General features: G+C 41.1%; 1 protein-coding gene across 4 annotated transcripts in view; it reads left to right on the plus strand.

Moving 5' to 3' along the window:
- chd8 (chromodomain helicase DNA binding protein 8) overlaps window positions 1-13,550 on the plus strand; it is a 35,678-nt gene that overhangs the window by 1,036 nt on the left and 21,092 nt on the right. For all 4 annotated transcript variants that reach the window (XM_079650433.1, XM_079650434.1, XM_079650435.1 and 1 more), the window contains exons 2-7: window positions 768-981; window positions 2,055-3,016; window positions 3,118-3,387; window positions 4,319-4,432; window positions 5,924-6,423; window positions 7,752-7,863. In XM_079650433.1, coding sequence (XP_079506559.1) covers window positions 2,156-3,016; window positions 3,118-3,387; window positions 4,319-4,432; window positions 5,924-6,423; window positions 7,752-7,863 — 1,857 coding nt within the window. In that variant the 5' untranslated portion in view covers window positions 768-981; window positions 2,055-2,155. The remainder of the gene's footprint in view (window positions 1-767; window positions 982-2,054; window positions 3,017-3,117; window positions 3,388-4,318; window positions 4,433-5,923; window positions 6,424-7,751; window positions 7,864-13,550) is intronic.

Consider the following 13,550-nt stretch of genomic DNA (forward strand, 5'->3'; position numbering starts at 1 on the left):
CCTCATGAGAGCCTTCACGTGTGGGCCTGATTTTTAAGGCCTGTCATTAAGCAAGGTGCCAATTTATAATTTTGAGAGTTTAATTATTAGGCTACTTGTAATTTTGTAGCCTACTTAGCCTACATGGGGCGCATGCTTCAGATTAAATAAACATGATGTGCCTGTGCCCATGCATAACCCACAAAAGGAAGAAAGGAGCGGGCTGGGTGGTTAATAGAGTCTTCCCATGTGCCTCCAACGATAATCTGACGACCATTCTTTATAGAGCCTGAAATCATGTTTCAGCCTGTAACACTTGAGGGCGCCAAAACCTTGATCATACAGACCTGAATCAATGATGGAGGCTTACCAATCATCCCATTGGTACCTAGCAGAAAGCTATTATTGATACCTCAACATTTTATTATAAAGAAAAAAATCCGCCAAGGTGCCCACAAGGTCTGGAAGTATATATTTTCATAAAGTACTAAGGTTATATCCCGCCATTAGGATAATTCCTGAGCTGAAGCAAATGTCATAAAACCATCAGAAAAACAACAACAGTGTCATTCAGAAACAGGCCTACTGTGTTGTACAGTTCAGTAACCATTTAATGTGATTAAAACACCGTGTATTTCTCTTCAGTCAGCTCTAAATGTTTAACGCTTTCTAACGTGAGCACCCACAGCAGTAAAACACCAACATTGAAGATCACTTAGCCAATGATCCCAGCTAGGCCGCATTTATTGTTGTCTCATCCTAACTATGGCTCTCATCCCGCCCAAAAGTGGCCGCGCTGATGACGGATGGCCACTGACTCCAATGAAATAGCTGTATGCTGCCGGCTCGGGAGAACACAGACCAATCAGCTCCTAGAACCGTACGAGGGGCACGCATTCTACGCTTTCTCTGGCAAGAATGTTAGTTCCTGCTCTTCCCTGGCCGTTTCCTGTAATCGTACAGTGTTGTGAGACGGAGAAAGCCATGTGTGTCGATGCAAAGGTAAATTTAGCACCCCGAAATTATTACTGTGAGAGTTGGGGCAGTGGATATAATGGTTATTGTCATGTATTTGTGCCGAAAAATAGACGCAGACCAACCGAAACAGTATTGCGGCCTAACCCGTGTCTGAACGTTGACGGGCAATGGTTATTGTGGCACGTTGCTTTGGTTTGGTCCGGTTTGTTGATGAGATTGAAGGAGTCCGGTAGACTGAATGGTTGGTAGTAAATGACAGAGAAGCAAGGAGATGGAACCAAACATACAATATATCATGTTTATAACCCTGGAAACGTTTCGGTGCCACGCACGCTTTTGTAATAGCCACATCTTGGTCGTGGTACAAGCTAATGCTAACCGACGGGGTTTGTGAGAAAGGCTGCAATCCGACCAGAGGAAAGCATCCTGCCGCTCTAGCATCAGTACCCTCCTCTTCTCACCTCACTTCCAACTATTTTCATTCACAGAATATCCCCTACATTGTGTAGCCTTCTATATTAACATTAAAACTGCCTGAACATGTTTTAGTAAGCCTCTTATATCCCATTGATAGCGTTTTCTGAACAAGTTGATCATGAGTTTGGTGTTATTTTCTAAAACATTTGAGTGAGGCATTTGTTTTTTAGGCGTTATGTCATCCAGAATAAGTTTTTCTTCCGAATTGTTGGATACAAAAGTGGTATGTGTGAGGCATTTAATATACAGTAAACTTGCAAGTCCGTTCTTATAAAAGTTGTCTTATTTATTGTACAATACATTCGTCCTGTGCATTCAAAACTTAAAATGATTGCTGTTGATTATCAACAAAAAAATAACCACGTTGTAGCTGAAAATGACACAAGAATCAGAAGTTAAAGGATTGTATTTTTTCAACTAAGGCCTAATTTTCAATGTCTCCGTCGTCTGCTTGTTATCTTTGTTTATTTTAACACGTATGTTCTAAGTATCCATTGAATGAGTCCCACCAAATGTATATTGTTCTATGCAGGTTTGGGTTGTATGATCATAATTCCTTTAACAAATGTCAACGTTATTTATTCGTGCTGCAGTAACAAGCGTTTCTCCTCTTTTCCCAGCTTTTTACCTAAAAGTTGAGAAGAACTGGACTGCGACTATTGATCTTCCTTCTTCGGAGTCTTTTCCCGCTCCACCCGTCTCCCTGTGTGGAGAGGGCAACATGGCAGACCCCATCATGGACCTCTTTGAGGACACCCCTCTGTTTAACCTTGATGCCCTGCCGGACGGTTCATTCACTCAGGGCTCCTCGGACCCCGTAGAGGAGGCTCTTAAGCTGGCTTTGGGCCAAGTGGACCCACCAACCGAGGCTGATCTCATGGACAACACGGGCCTCTGTGTTTCTGTAGCAGCTCCTTCCAACCTGGACCCCGCCCCCGTTCAAGTCCTCACACAGCAGCCGGTGGCGACTGCTCAGACTATTTCCATATCTGCAGCTCCCACTGTAGTCCCTGCTCCTGCCGTGGTAGAAACTGTACCTCAGATCCAGACCCAGACCACCATACCCATTGTCAGCAGCACCAACGTGGCCACCAGTAGCACGGTCCTGCTGCGCTCACCTCTGACTGTTTCCAGCTCCCCGGTCATCACCACCACTGCCAACACGCAGCAGCTCACGCAGATAACTCACCAGCTCACTCCGCAGCAGTTAGCTGCCATCACACAGCAGGCCGGTGGCAAAATTGTCATTCTCAAAGGGCCACAGGGTCAAGCCCAGGTGCTGCAGACTGTTTCAGGAGCCACAGGGCAGACCACTGGAAAGGTCATCCGTGTGTTGTCCGGCACTCAATTTAAACCTGGCATGAACATACTGCAGGGCGGGACAGTTTTGAATCAGGCGGGCCAGGGACAGGCTCAAGTCAAGGTGGGCACTGCGGGGGTGCAGAGGCTGCTGCAGTCTCCTAACGGGCCAGTGAAACAGATGGTGCTGACCACCATGCCCCAGCAGACGCAGGGCCAGACAGTCCAAGTAAACTCCCAAGGCCAGGTGCAGCTGCAGCCAGCCATGCAGGCCCAAATGCAGGTAAGCACCACCTCTCCTTCTCATGCTGACTACAGCATGCGACTCTTGGATTTGTAGGCCAGTTTTTCCCCCTGATTCTCATCCTGTGTATCTGTTTCTAGGGTGGCGAACAGAAGAGGATCACCCTGGTTCTCCAGCAGCCATCCCAGGGAATGGGAGCGGGTCAAGGCCAGCAGCAGATCACACAGGTCCAGCAGGGGGGGACTAGACTGGTGCTGGGGCAGCTCCCCGGGGGCAAACTGGTGCTTCAGGGAAGCCAGCTAGCGGCCCTGACCCAGGCCCGGGCTGCAGGCCAGGCTGGAGGCCAGCCCAAAGTCCTCACCATTCAGCTGCAGGTGCAGCAGCAGCCCAACCAGCAAGGAGGAATTAAGGTGAGGAAGAAGTGTGAGATAATTTGGAAGTACCTGCTTGTGTAATCAAATGAGTGTTTTCATACAATATCTTTGTTGTTGTTGTTTTTTGTTCCCTTGTTGATAATACTAATAATACATGAGACTTGTATAGCGCTTTTCCAGAAACTCAAAGACGCTTTGACGGAGAATAAAAAACCACAAAAAACAAAGACAAAAAATACAAAAAGAGATAAACAAAAACAGAAGTTTTTGAGTGATGTTTTCAATGCGGTGATAACACAATACTCAGAGCTCTGATGCTGTCTTTTACAACCGTGTGAAGAGCTGCCTTCATGCAAGCTGCAAGTTATTTTCCATTGATGCAATTTTTAAAGGGGGTGTTGAAAGTCTTCTATCCAGCCAGAGAAAATATATATATATATATAATTGAAGATATGTTTTTGGCCACTAGTGCCTTTTTTGGAGAGATGTGGAGAAAGAGGGGGAACACACCCGTAAATGGACCACGGGTGTGTTCCCCTCTTTGAAAAAACTGGAGATAAAGACAAAAACATTAGGAAGTTTAACAGATTTCTGACATGTTCAGGTAAAACATCTGGAATGTGACTCTTTCTAACCGTAGTGTCAAATTGATGCTATGTATAGTCCATCTTAGCACAAAGTATAGAAGTCAAGAAAACCTGTTGGAATAGGCACTACTTAATAACTGTCCAGCCTCAACTAATACTGCTTCTAGAAAGATGAAATTGAAACTACTAAGCAGACATACAGGCAGATTTCCCAAATATGTTTTTTATAATCTTGCCAAATGTTCTGGATATTTACTTTATCTGTATCTTATGATAGATGTATCTATCTACTTGTGACATCTAACTTGACATAGGCTTTTTAAAAAAAAGTTTTTCAAATGGGTCTGTGTCTTGACACCTCTCTTCTTTCTCTCCCACAGTACCAGCTGGTCTCAGGAACGGGAACTCCCGGCGGCCCACAGGTGCTGCAGATCACGCAGGGCCAAGGAGGACAGAGAGTTGCAGTGCCGCTCAAAATGCTTCTGCAGCCACAGGTAGACCTTAACATGTGCATAGGCCTCTCTGTATTTAACAAACGTATACACTATTATAAAGAGGGGGGGCTTAAGGATTAATTTGTGGCGTATAGTGGTTCATTTTATTTTATTTCATCAACAAGTCTCATTCGGATTAAGATCTCTTTTGCGAGAGAGACCTGACGTCTGAACAGAGACCACACAATAACAAGGAATTTAACATGTTTACAAATAGGGCTGCACAATTAATCTACATTTTAAAACCTCTTAGGAAATCACACCATGATCATTTATATTTTTTAATGATGAGGTGAATAATTCATTTCAAATGTGATCCGTTCCCTAAATATCGCAAATCTTAACGCAGTCCCAATACACAAGTTATTGAGCCGTTTCCGCTCTACATCCTGAACTCCTCCCTTCGATGCAATGCACTTCCGTTTTGGCGGACTGGGTTTGTTTTGCTAGCTAGCTCCGTTGTGCCGACAAAGCACTGATATCGCAGAGACAAAGAGGATATAACAATTACAACATGAAGAAAAGTGGTTCGGGAACTACGTGTGCGGTAGTTGGTTGCAATCACTCGAGAAAGCACCTGAACGAGTGGTTAGATAGAGAGTGCTACGACCACAAACCAGCACCCAGCACCCAGCCATGTTGTTCATTAAATACAGATAAACACAACAAATACTGCATGCATTGTATTTTTTAATATTATATATGAATATTTTCATAGTGATGTAATTGTGTGGGCTGCTTTTATATTTTAATTTGTAATACCTGTTAGGATTAAACATGTGATCTTTCTTGTTGAAGCCATTTCTTTAGTTTCCTCTCAACAATTAATTAATTCAGTGTTATTTATGTACAGTATGAGCTTAATATGAATGATGAACTGTGTTAAAAGAAATTGTAGCACTCTAAGGAACATATGAAATGCAATAATGCAATAACAGTGCAATAATGAAATTAAATTACATCAAACTTTATTTTCACTCAAACAGTACAGGCACATATGATATATTGCACAGCATAAAGAGATCATGTAAATTGTGCATTATGTAAACAACAGACAACTGTTGGCTCCTGTGGGCATGACCTAAATAAGGCAGTTTATTTTGGTTTTATGCTGGGCCACGTCGTCATGTTATCCTCCCAGTTTTGCACTGAATTCGGGTGGGGGAGAGTAACGCCATCTCCAGTCAAAGAAGTAGAATCGTGTTCCCAAGCTAGCATCACTGTTAGCATCGAAATCGCTGTGTTTACACCAGTGCCCGTCTGACTGTTTACATCGGTTTACACCGACAGACGCTGTGCAAAAGACTTCCGGCGGAAATGAAGTGCATTTGTGTAGTGTCATGGCGCTACCCGTGTTTTGGCGCGTAAACTTGTCTATAACAGTCAACATAATGGCATTAACTGTTCTTTCCAAATCATGCTGCCATTTTAACCTAAGCCCAAAAAGTCATGAAAAAAGTTCCGCCCCCTAAAATATTCTCTTTCACACAGACAAGCGCGACAACCTCGCTCGGCGGCACCGTCTCCGTGGTGAAGGTCATCAACACGTCGGCAGCAGGCCCCTCCAACACGACCACCACGCCGTCCCAGGCCATCCGCATCACAAAGGCTCCTGGAGAGCCGACCTCTGTGCGGCGAGTGGAGATCCTGTGCAAGCAGGAGAAAGCAAACCGCATCGTGGCTGAAGCTATAGCCCGGGCGAAGGCGCGCGGCGAGAAGAACCTGCCCAGAGTCCTGAACCAGGACGAGCTCCCGGCCACGCAGACCTCCCCAGAGTTGGGGGGCACCGTCACCGTGGTGTCTACTGCAAAGAAAAAGAGTGGCGGAGGAGGTAGCAAGAAGAAAAGTCCTGTAGCTGGAGGAGCAACGCCCAAAAGCTCAGGAGGGGACAAAAAGGGCAAAGCGAAGACGCAAGGAGGAGCAACAGGAGCGCCTGGAGGCACAGTGATACCTGGGTCTGGGAATAAGAGCAAAAGCAAGACTAAGACAAAGTAAGTGATATGTTTGTGAGGGAGAGAATAACATGGATGCAAGTTATATGTGTTTGGAAAGGAAGACACTGTTAGTTACTTTTCGCTGCTTAAGGCGAGACACCCCAGGTGAATACGGTAATTTTTTTAACTTAAAGGTATCAGCTAGAAATTTCTCCAGTTAATTACTTACAATAAGGCAATTGTCTTTTGTATTACAAGTTTTCTGAAATAGCATGTTTAAATATGCAAATTACTCATTATGTCATCAAATATGTGCATATTTTAACACATTTCAGGAATCGAAATCTGAACTTTGGATAAAGCCAGGTTCAAAATTCTTGTTTCATTTTGTAGTCATATTAGTATCTAAGGCTTTTACAGAAGGGATTTTGGATATCTCTTTTTATCACTCCATAAATCAGAAAATACTGTCAACAGCCCTAAAATATCAATTTTTGCCATGTTTTTAGATATACAATGTTGTATAATTAAGGCTATGAATGATATATGAACAAACCCTTTTTTAAAAGCCTTCATAATATTGATAAGAATATAACTGGAAGGTTTGGTGTGTCTACGTGCTACTGAAGTTGAAATTTCGAACTCAGAGTAGGAAAAAAACTCATTTGGAGAAAACGACCTTTAAAGATTGCAGCGAGGCGCTAGCTAAGCCCTCCTGTTCTCTGGATGACAGCTTGCGCCTCGACGCACTCCGTGAAGGTATTTCATGTTCGGGGTCATTTGTTTTTTGTATAATCTTGCTTCGTGCAAGGGATAATTGTTGTCGTCTTCTCTGTAAACTTTTTTTTCGCCGTTCTTTTGCCATTTTGAGATTTCAATTTCTAGCGGAAAGCTAACCAGGAAGTGTTTTAGCACACCACGTGACGCATCTGAACGAATCACGTTGTCTGAAATTGACACCAGCCAATGAGATTTCGTTTCTTGGTTTAAGACCCCTTTGTGCTTTCCCGATTGGTCGCTGATACAAAGGAAATGACCATATTTGGATCCGATGAGATTGTGCAGGAGAGACAGAGCTTTCCAACGATATCTCTGTTGACATGGTGCACACAGCGGTCGCGGTACTTTATGTTACGTTAGAAAGCTAACTTTTGGTGAATTTAGAGAGAAATATACTGACGCAAATAGACAAACTATTGTCAAATAAACACTTAAATGTGTATTTTGTACGTTTTCCTTCCAAAAGCCTGAAAGAAAACATGTTATAGAATCAAAATAGCACAAAATCTCAAAATTGACCAGTGCTTGAAAAGCGATGTTTTTGCCTGCCGTGTCTCGCCTTAATTTGATCTTTGCTCTTCCCTGCCACCTTTCCCTTCCCGCAGCACTATTACTCTAGTGGGAGCAAAGAAAAGGAAGCGGACTGGGTCCTCAGACCACTCTGATGGGGAGTTGAGTCCTGCCTCACCTACTACGCTGGATGATGACCTCATTACGGTACAAACTCATACAAAGCCACATGGCAAAAAGGGAGATTAGGGATGATATTATCAACTTTTCTAGCTGGAAGCAGTGTTCATTTTGCAACCGTTTTAGTCTAGATCTTATTATAATTATTATATGTTAGAAATGTTTAATACTGGTCTCAAGCATTTATAATCGACTGAATGCTAATTTGCACAATCTTCTGTCAATTGGCACAAAAGGCATTTCCTTCAGAAAATGCGTGCGAATGCTGTAAACTGTGAACATTTGTGGCTGAATTTAGCTGAAAAAGTTGAATATGTTATTAGCTGCTTTTAGTAAGTGCGTTGCTGAACTTAGCGGAGAAATGCAGAAAAGTGAAATGATTTGAATCAAAATTGTTCCAGCTCAAATGCACTGCAATGGCTTTTTTGAAAACTTGAAAGTGAAATGTTAAACTGGAAGAGTAGGAAAAATAGTGAAGAAGCTTAATATTTAAAATAAAAGGTTTAAAAAAATGTCCTGAAATAGCTGAATAATGTAATGGTTGAATGGTTTATAGCTGAAAGTAGGCTGAAGGAGTTAAGTATCAGATTTAAGTCGTGAATGAATGTGTATTAAGATGAGAAAAAAAAGTAAAAAGGCTTGGGAAAGCAGCAGAATATTTTGACTGCAAACTTTTCGACTAAAACCATAGGTCACCAATAATGTCTAAAATATGTGGAACATGTTGAAGTCAGTATGAAGTCTCCATCAGACAGAAAAGAATAGGCTGAGACAGTCTGTTAAAGTCCAGTGTGTTTGTCAGAGCATCAGGGAACCCCAATGAACTGATATATGTTTGTTCTTTTGTTTTTGTGTTTAAAATGTGGAGATGGGAGCAGTTTGTTTAAAGTTCACTTCTCTCTGTTCTGAAGAAAGATCCGGACATTTTTTACATGGGAGTCTATTGGGAAGTCTATAAGTTTTTGTCTCTTCATGCCCTCAAGAGGCATTTTGTTTAATATTTGTTCTTAATTCTTTTTTTTTTCCAACCTAGGAGAGGTTTTCCTAAGCTTTTCATGAAAGATGATGTCTGGGGAGTGTAGGGTTTGGGAATTATCAAATCAAATCAAGTTTTATTTATATAGCACATTTATAAACGATTTTTGGTCGAGCCAAAGTTCTGTACATATAATACAAATAGCCTAAAGTAGAGACACTTTACAGCTAATACAAGAGCACAGATTGTTCAGAATATCAGTATGGCAATTATGGCAGGTTTAAAAAAAAAAATGTGGCCGAATTTCAAGCTGTCCTCCACTCTGTTTTGAGATCAAAGCACTCTAGACTTAACGAGCTGCCCAATACACACTAACGTTAAAATCTGAAGAAAGCCTCTTTACCAAGCTCCAAACTAAGTTAAATATCTCAAAGTGTAAAAGATATGAAAAATGTGATCATTTTAAAGTTGGAATGAAGTGTCTAGCTGAAAGTATGTGGAAGGAGAAGCATTTGGCGCAAGGTGTACAGATGGAGCGATTCATTTCGGACAGTTTGAAACGCGAGGGCCGTGATTGGTACGTGATCTGCCCTCGCTCAAGGGAAAACCTCCAGCTTGACTTGAGACCGCCCCCGTGATAGATAAATGTATTTATAATGAAGCCAGCTGCAATGGATCATTGATCCACCAGGAGGTGCAGTGGGGTTCCACACTGGAGCTCATGTGAAATAAAGTCAGATACAGTATGCTGGATGTACAGCGGAACTTTGTTAAGATCCATATGTCACGGATATCATACTACTGTGCTAAATAAGAGACATGTAATCATTTACAAAACATCAACATGTTGTTATTTAACAAAATAATTTTGTTATTCGGAAAAAACGAACGGGAGGAAATGCAGCCCGGCTCTCGATTTTTTATTTAATCATCATCTTCACCACGATCATTTATGTTTATGTTCGCCGAATTGACATGAAATCACTGACACATATGAATATACTGTATTCAACTTCATTAAAACGTTATTAACGTGCCTAAACTCAGTAATTCACCAAAAATATGTATATTTTAATGGAGTTTCGTCGGTCGATCAGGATCCCAAAGTGTAGCGGAGGGATCCTCATCTGGATGAAGGGTGTTATTTTCCCCATAAAGAACAAGTCGCTGCAAATTATCCCGCTTATTACATGGCCACATTCTCAACAAAGTAACGACATGACTCCCAATATTAATTGAAATGCTTTTATGGATTTAGAAAATGTTTTTATTGATTTAAAAAATAGTTGTATGTATTGATTTAAATTCACATGCATCCGCTAAGAAAAATAGTCCGTTGTTACAGTTTTTTAAACAGTCTGAATGAAACGGCAGCTCTCAGCTGTGTATTTACACAACTAATGGCCCATCAACCACAGCTCTCTCCCCCCCTCCCCCCCTGATCTTTCTTCTCCAGCAGCTAAATTAACAGTAGGTTACTCTGAGTGACCATAGACTGTATGTGACAAGCTTACAGTTAGTGACGTAACAACACCATAAAAGCTGGTGGGTTGAAAGCAATACGGGAGGTAAAAATAACTACAATAATTGTGACTTATTTATTGTGGCTTTTATGTTTTTAGGTATAACATTTTATGTAATTCAGGCTTATAGTTCACCCTTCTCTAAAAGCCTTCAACAATGACAATATTCATTGTAATTTAATAAATCCTTCCAACACACATTGTAAAAAATAGCCTACTGTAAGTTAAGAAATCATTTCAATATGTACATCTTCTGATGTAACAACAATAACATTATAAATAGTAACATAGCTGAACATGGTATTGCACATTTAGCTTTGAGTGTTACTGACCTGAGATGTTTTTATTACATGAATTAAGGTGACTGAGGCTTTTTAACATACAGGGATGCAAACTCATCAGGTATGAAAAAGGTGACAAGGATCCGAGCCCCCGGCTCCCCCACCCCACGGAATGACAGAGGATTTTAGCAGTCAGAACAACTAAAGCAGCAGTGTTAATAATAACAGAAACGCCAAAGAGTCACATAATAGAAATATATAAAAGCATTTATTTTAATTGTGTAGCAGTCAGTTTATAATTTTGGCAGCACTGTTGAGCATTTTGAAAATGTATTTTCAGGCCTCTGTGCAAGGCTTAAGTCTTTCTATCTTTATAGCCACATGGTTTAAAGTAACTAAGTTCATAAACTCAACAAGTACTATACTTGGGCACAATTTTGAGATACTTGTACTTTATTTAAGTATTTCAATGTTTTGCTACTTTGTTCTTCTACTCCACTACAGTTCAGAGGTACATGGTGTACTTTGACTCCACTACATGTATTTAATACCTTTAGTTACTTCACAGATCTGGATTAATTAAGTGAAATATAATCAAGTGTTAAATCAGACTTTAGTTCCACCTGGAGTAAATCCACAAGCTACCCTGCAGTATACAAAGTCATTCAAACTAGCTGCACCTTTAGCAGCTTTGAGAACACTTTCATGATCAATCCTTATAAAACATATCATATCTATTATTCTGAAATGGACCAATCTGCACAATGACTACTTTTACTGTCGCTACTTTCACTATATTTTGATGATAATACTTTTCTACTTTTACTTGAGGAACATTTTGAATGCAGGACTTTTACTGTAACAGAGTATTCCTACACTCTGGGACTATTACTTTTAGTCAAGTACAAGATCTGAGTACTTCTACTTTTACTCAAGTACAATATATATACTTATACCACCTCTGTTTATAGCCTATGAAAAAAACTATTAGAAATAGAAGGCTAAAGCTAACGTTAGCAGATAGTGACAATGTATGCTAGCTAGCTAGCTCAACGATTCCTTAAATAATATTGCCACAGAAAAACTTTTCAGTTCACATCACGCTCTGCCGCTCCGACAGGGAGCTCTGCTCTGAACACCTGAACGGCCCGTTCTAACAGCTGTTCACCAGCGGTCCAGTCTGTGCCACAGTGACTCCGGACGCACAGTTAATATTAACGAACGCACCCGTAGGTAATGTAGCTGCTGAAGCTAGACCATCATCTGGGAGCAGCAGAGCCTTATTATACATCCATGAGCAGAGCCGACAGGCAGGAAGACACGTGCACACAGCTCGTACTTCATTATAATATATAAAAAAAGAACACCATGCGTGTCATGATGGCACATAACAGCTTACGGCCGCAGATTACTCCGGGTCCCAGCCCCCCCCATACCCCAAAAATATTTGTATTGCAGATCTACATGAATCACACAAACGACTTATTTTGGATTCAAAACGGCGAATTTCGCCGAAAGGTGACAAGTTTGCATCACTGAACATAGACAGAGCACAACTGAAACAAAACATCTGAAACGATGTAACAACATAATACACTTGTGGGGATGCTTGGGATGTGAGGAGTGAGGGACACGGCTTAGAACGGGCGTGTCGCCTGGCAGGACAGGAGAGTGTGTGCACCATTCTGCCTTGATCTATGAATTCATGTCCGTGACACTCACTGCTGCCCACAGCTGTTTTATAGAAGGACATTCCTTCACTTCATGAAAGTGTTTTAACCACACACACCTCTACACACACATGACGGGTGTTATTTCCCCCATAAGGAACAAGTCGCTGCAAATTATCCCGCTTATTACACGGCCAAATTCTCAACAAAGTAACGACATGACTCCCAATATTAATTGAAATGCTTTTATGGATTTATATATTTTTTTTATTGATTTAAAAAATAGTTGTATGTATTGATTTAAAAAATAGTTGTATGTATTGATTTAAATTGACATGCATCCGCTAAGAAAAATAGTCCGTTGTTACAGTTTTTTAAACAGTCTGAATGAAATGGCAGCTCTCAGCTGTGTATTTACACAACTAATGGCCCATCAACCACAGCTCTCTCCCCCCCTCCCCCCTTGATCTTTCTTCTCCAGCAGCTAAATTAACGGTAGGTTACTCTGAGTGACAAGCTTACAGTTAGACACAACACTGTCATTGCAAGTGACCCTCAGTTAGTTGACTTTTATGTTCAACTGCTAAATTCGTTACTGATAAAAAAGGGCTTCTACTGTACCTAATTACCTTAACACTAGAACCGCCAGAGGTTTTTGTATAGGCCTACCTAAACCCGTCAAATCCCGCTATTAGAATGCAATTTTTAACAACATAGGGTGCTACATAACACAGTTTCAGGAAAAGTCAGGGACTGGGAGACTTTAATATTTTATTGAAAAAAAGTTACATTGCACACACACAACACACATCACACAAATTGACCCGATTGGCGGTTCTAGTATTAAATAAACTCACTAATTAATGAAACTAGTTCAATACGCATTATTCTTATTCTTATCATTCTTTATGAGCGCAGAAATAGTCTTAAAATCAGATCTATTTTTAAATGAAATCTGACGGCAGGCAGTTAGCTCTGATCACCTATGACAAATGCGCCGCACCTAATCGCTAGCCATTCAGCCACAGACACTGTTCGAAATGGGGAGGAGCTAGGAGGAGCTCGGCTCCCCCGAAGAGGGAGGGAGCTCCCCTGAGGGCTGACTTTGAGATAAATAGGGGGAGCCCAAAACAGTCGTGCATATTTGTGTCACACAGATTAGAAATGTTGAGTTTCTGTAAATAACAGTTCTTGAAATAAATAATAGTTATTGTTCATTACAGTTTCTGAATATTTGTTTTATATTTGTGAATATGTCTGGGTG

This window comes from Notothenia rossii (genome assembly GCF_949606895.1).
Source record: "Notothenia rossii genome assembly, chromosome: 9".
Classification (NCBI taxonomy): Eukaryota; Metazoa; Chordata; class Actinopteri; order Perciformes; family Nototheniidae; genus Notothenia; species Notothenia rossii.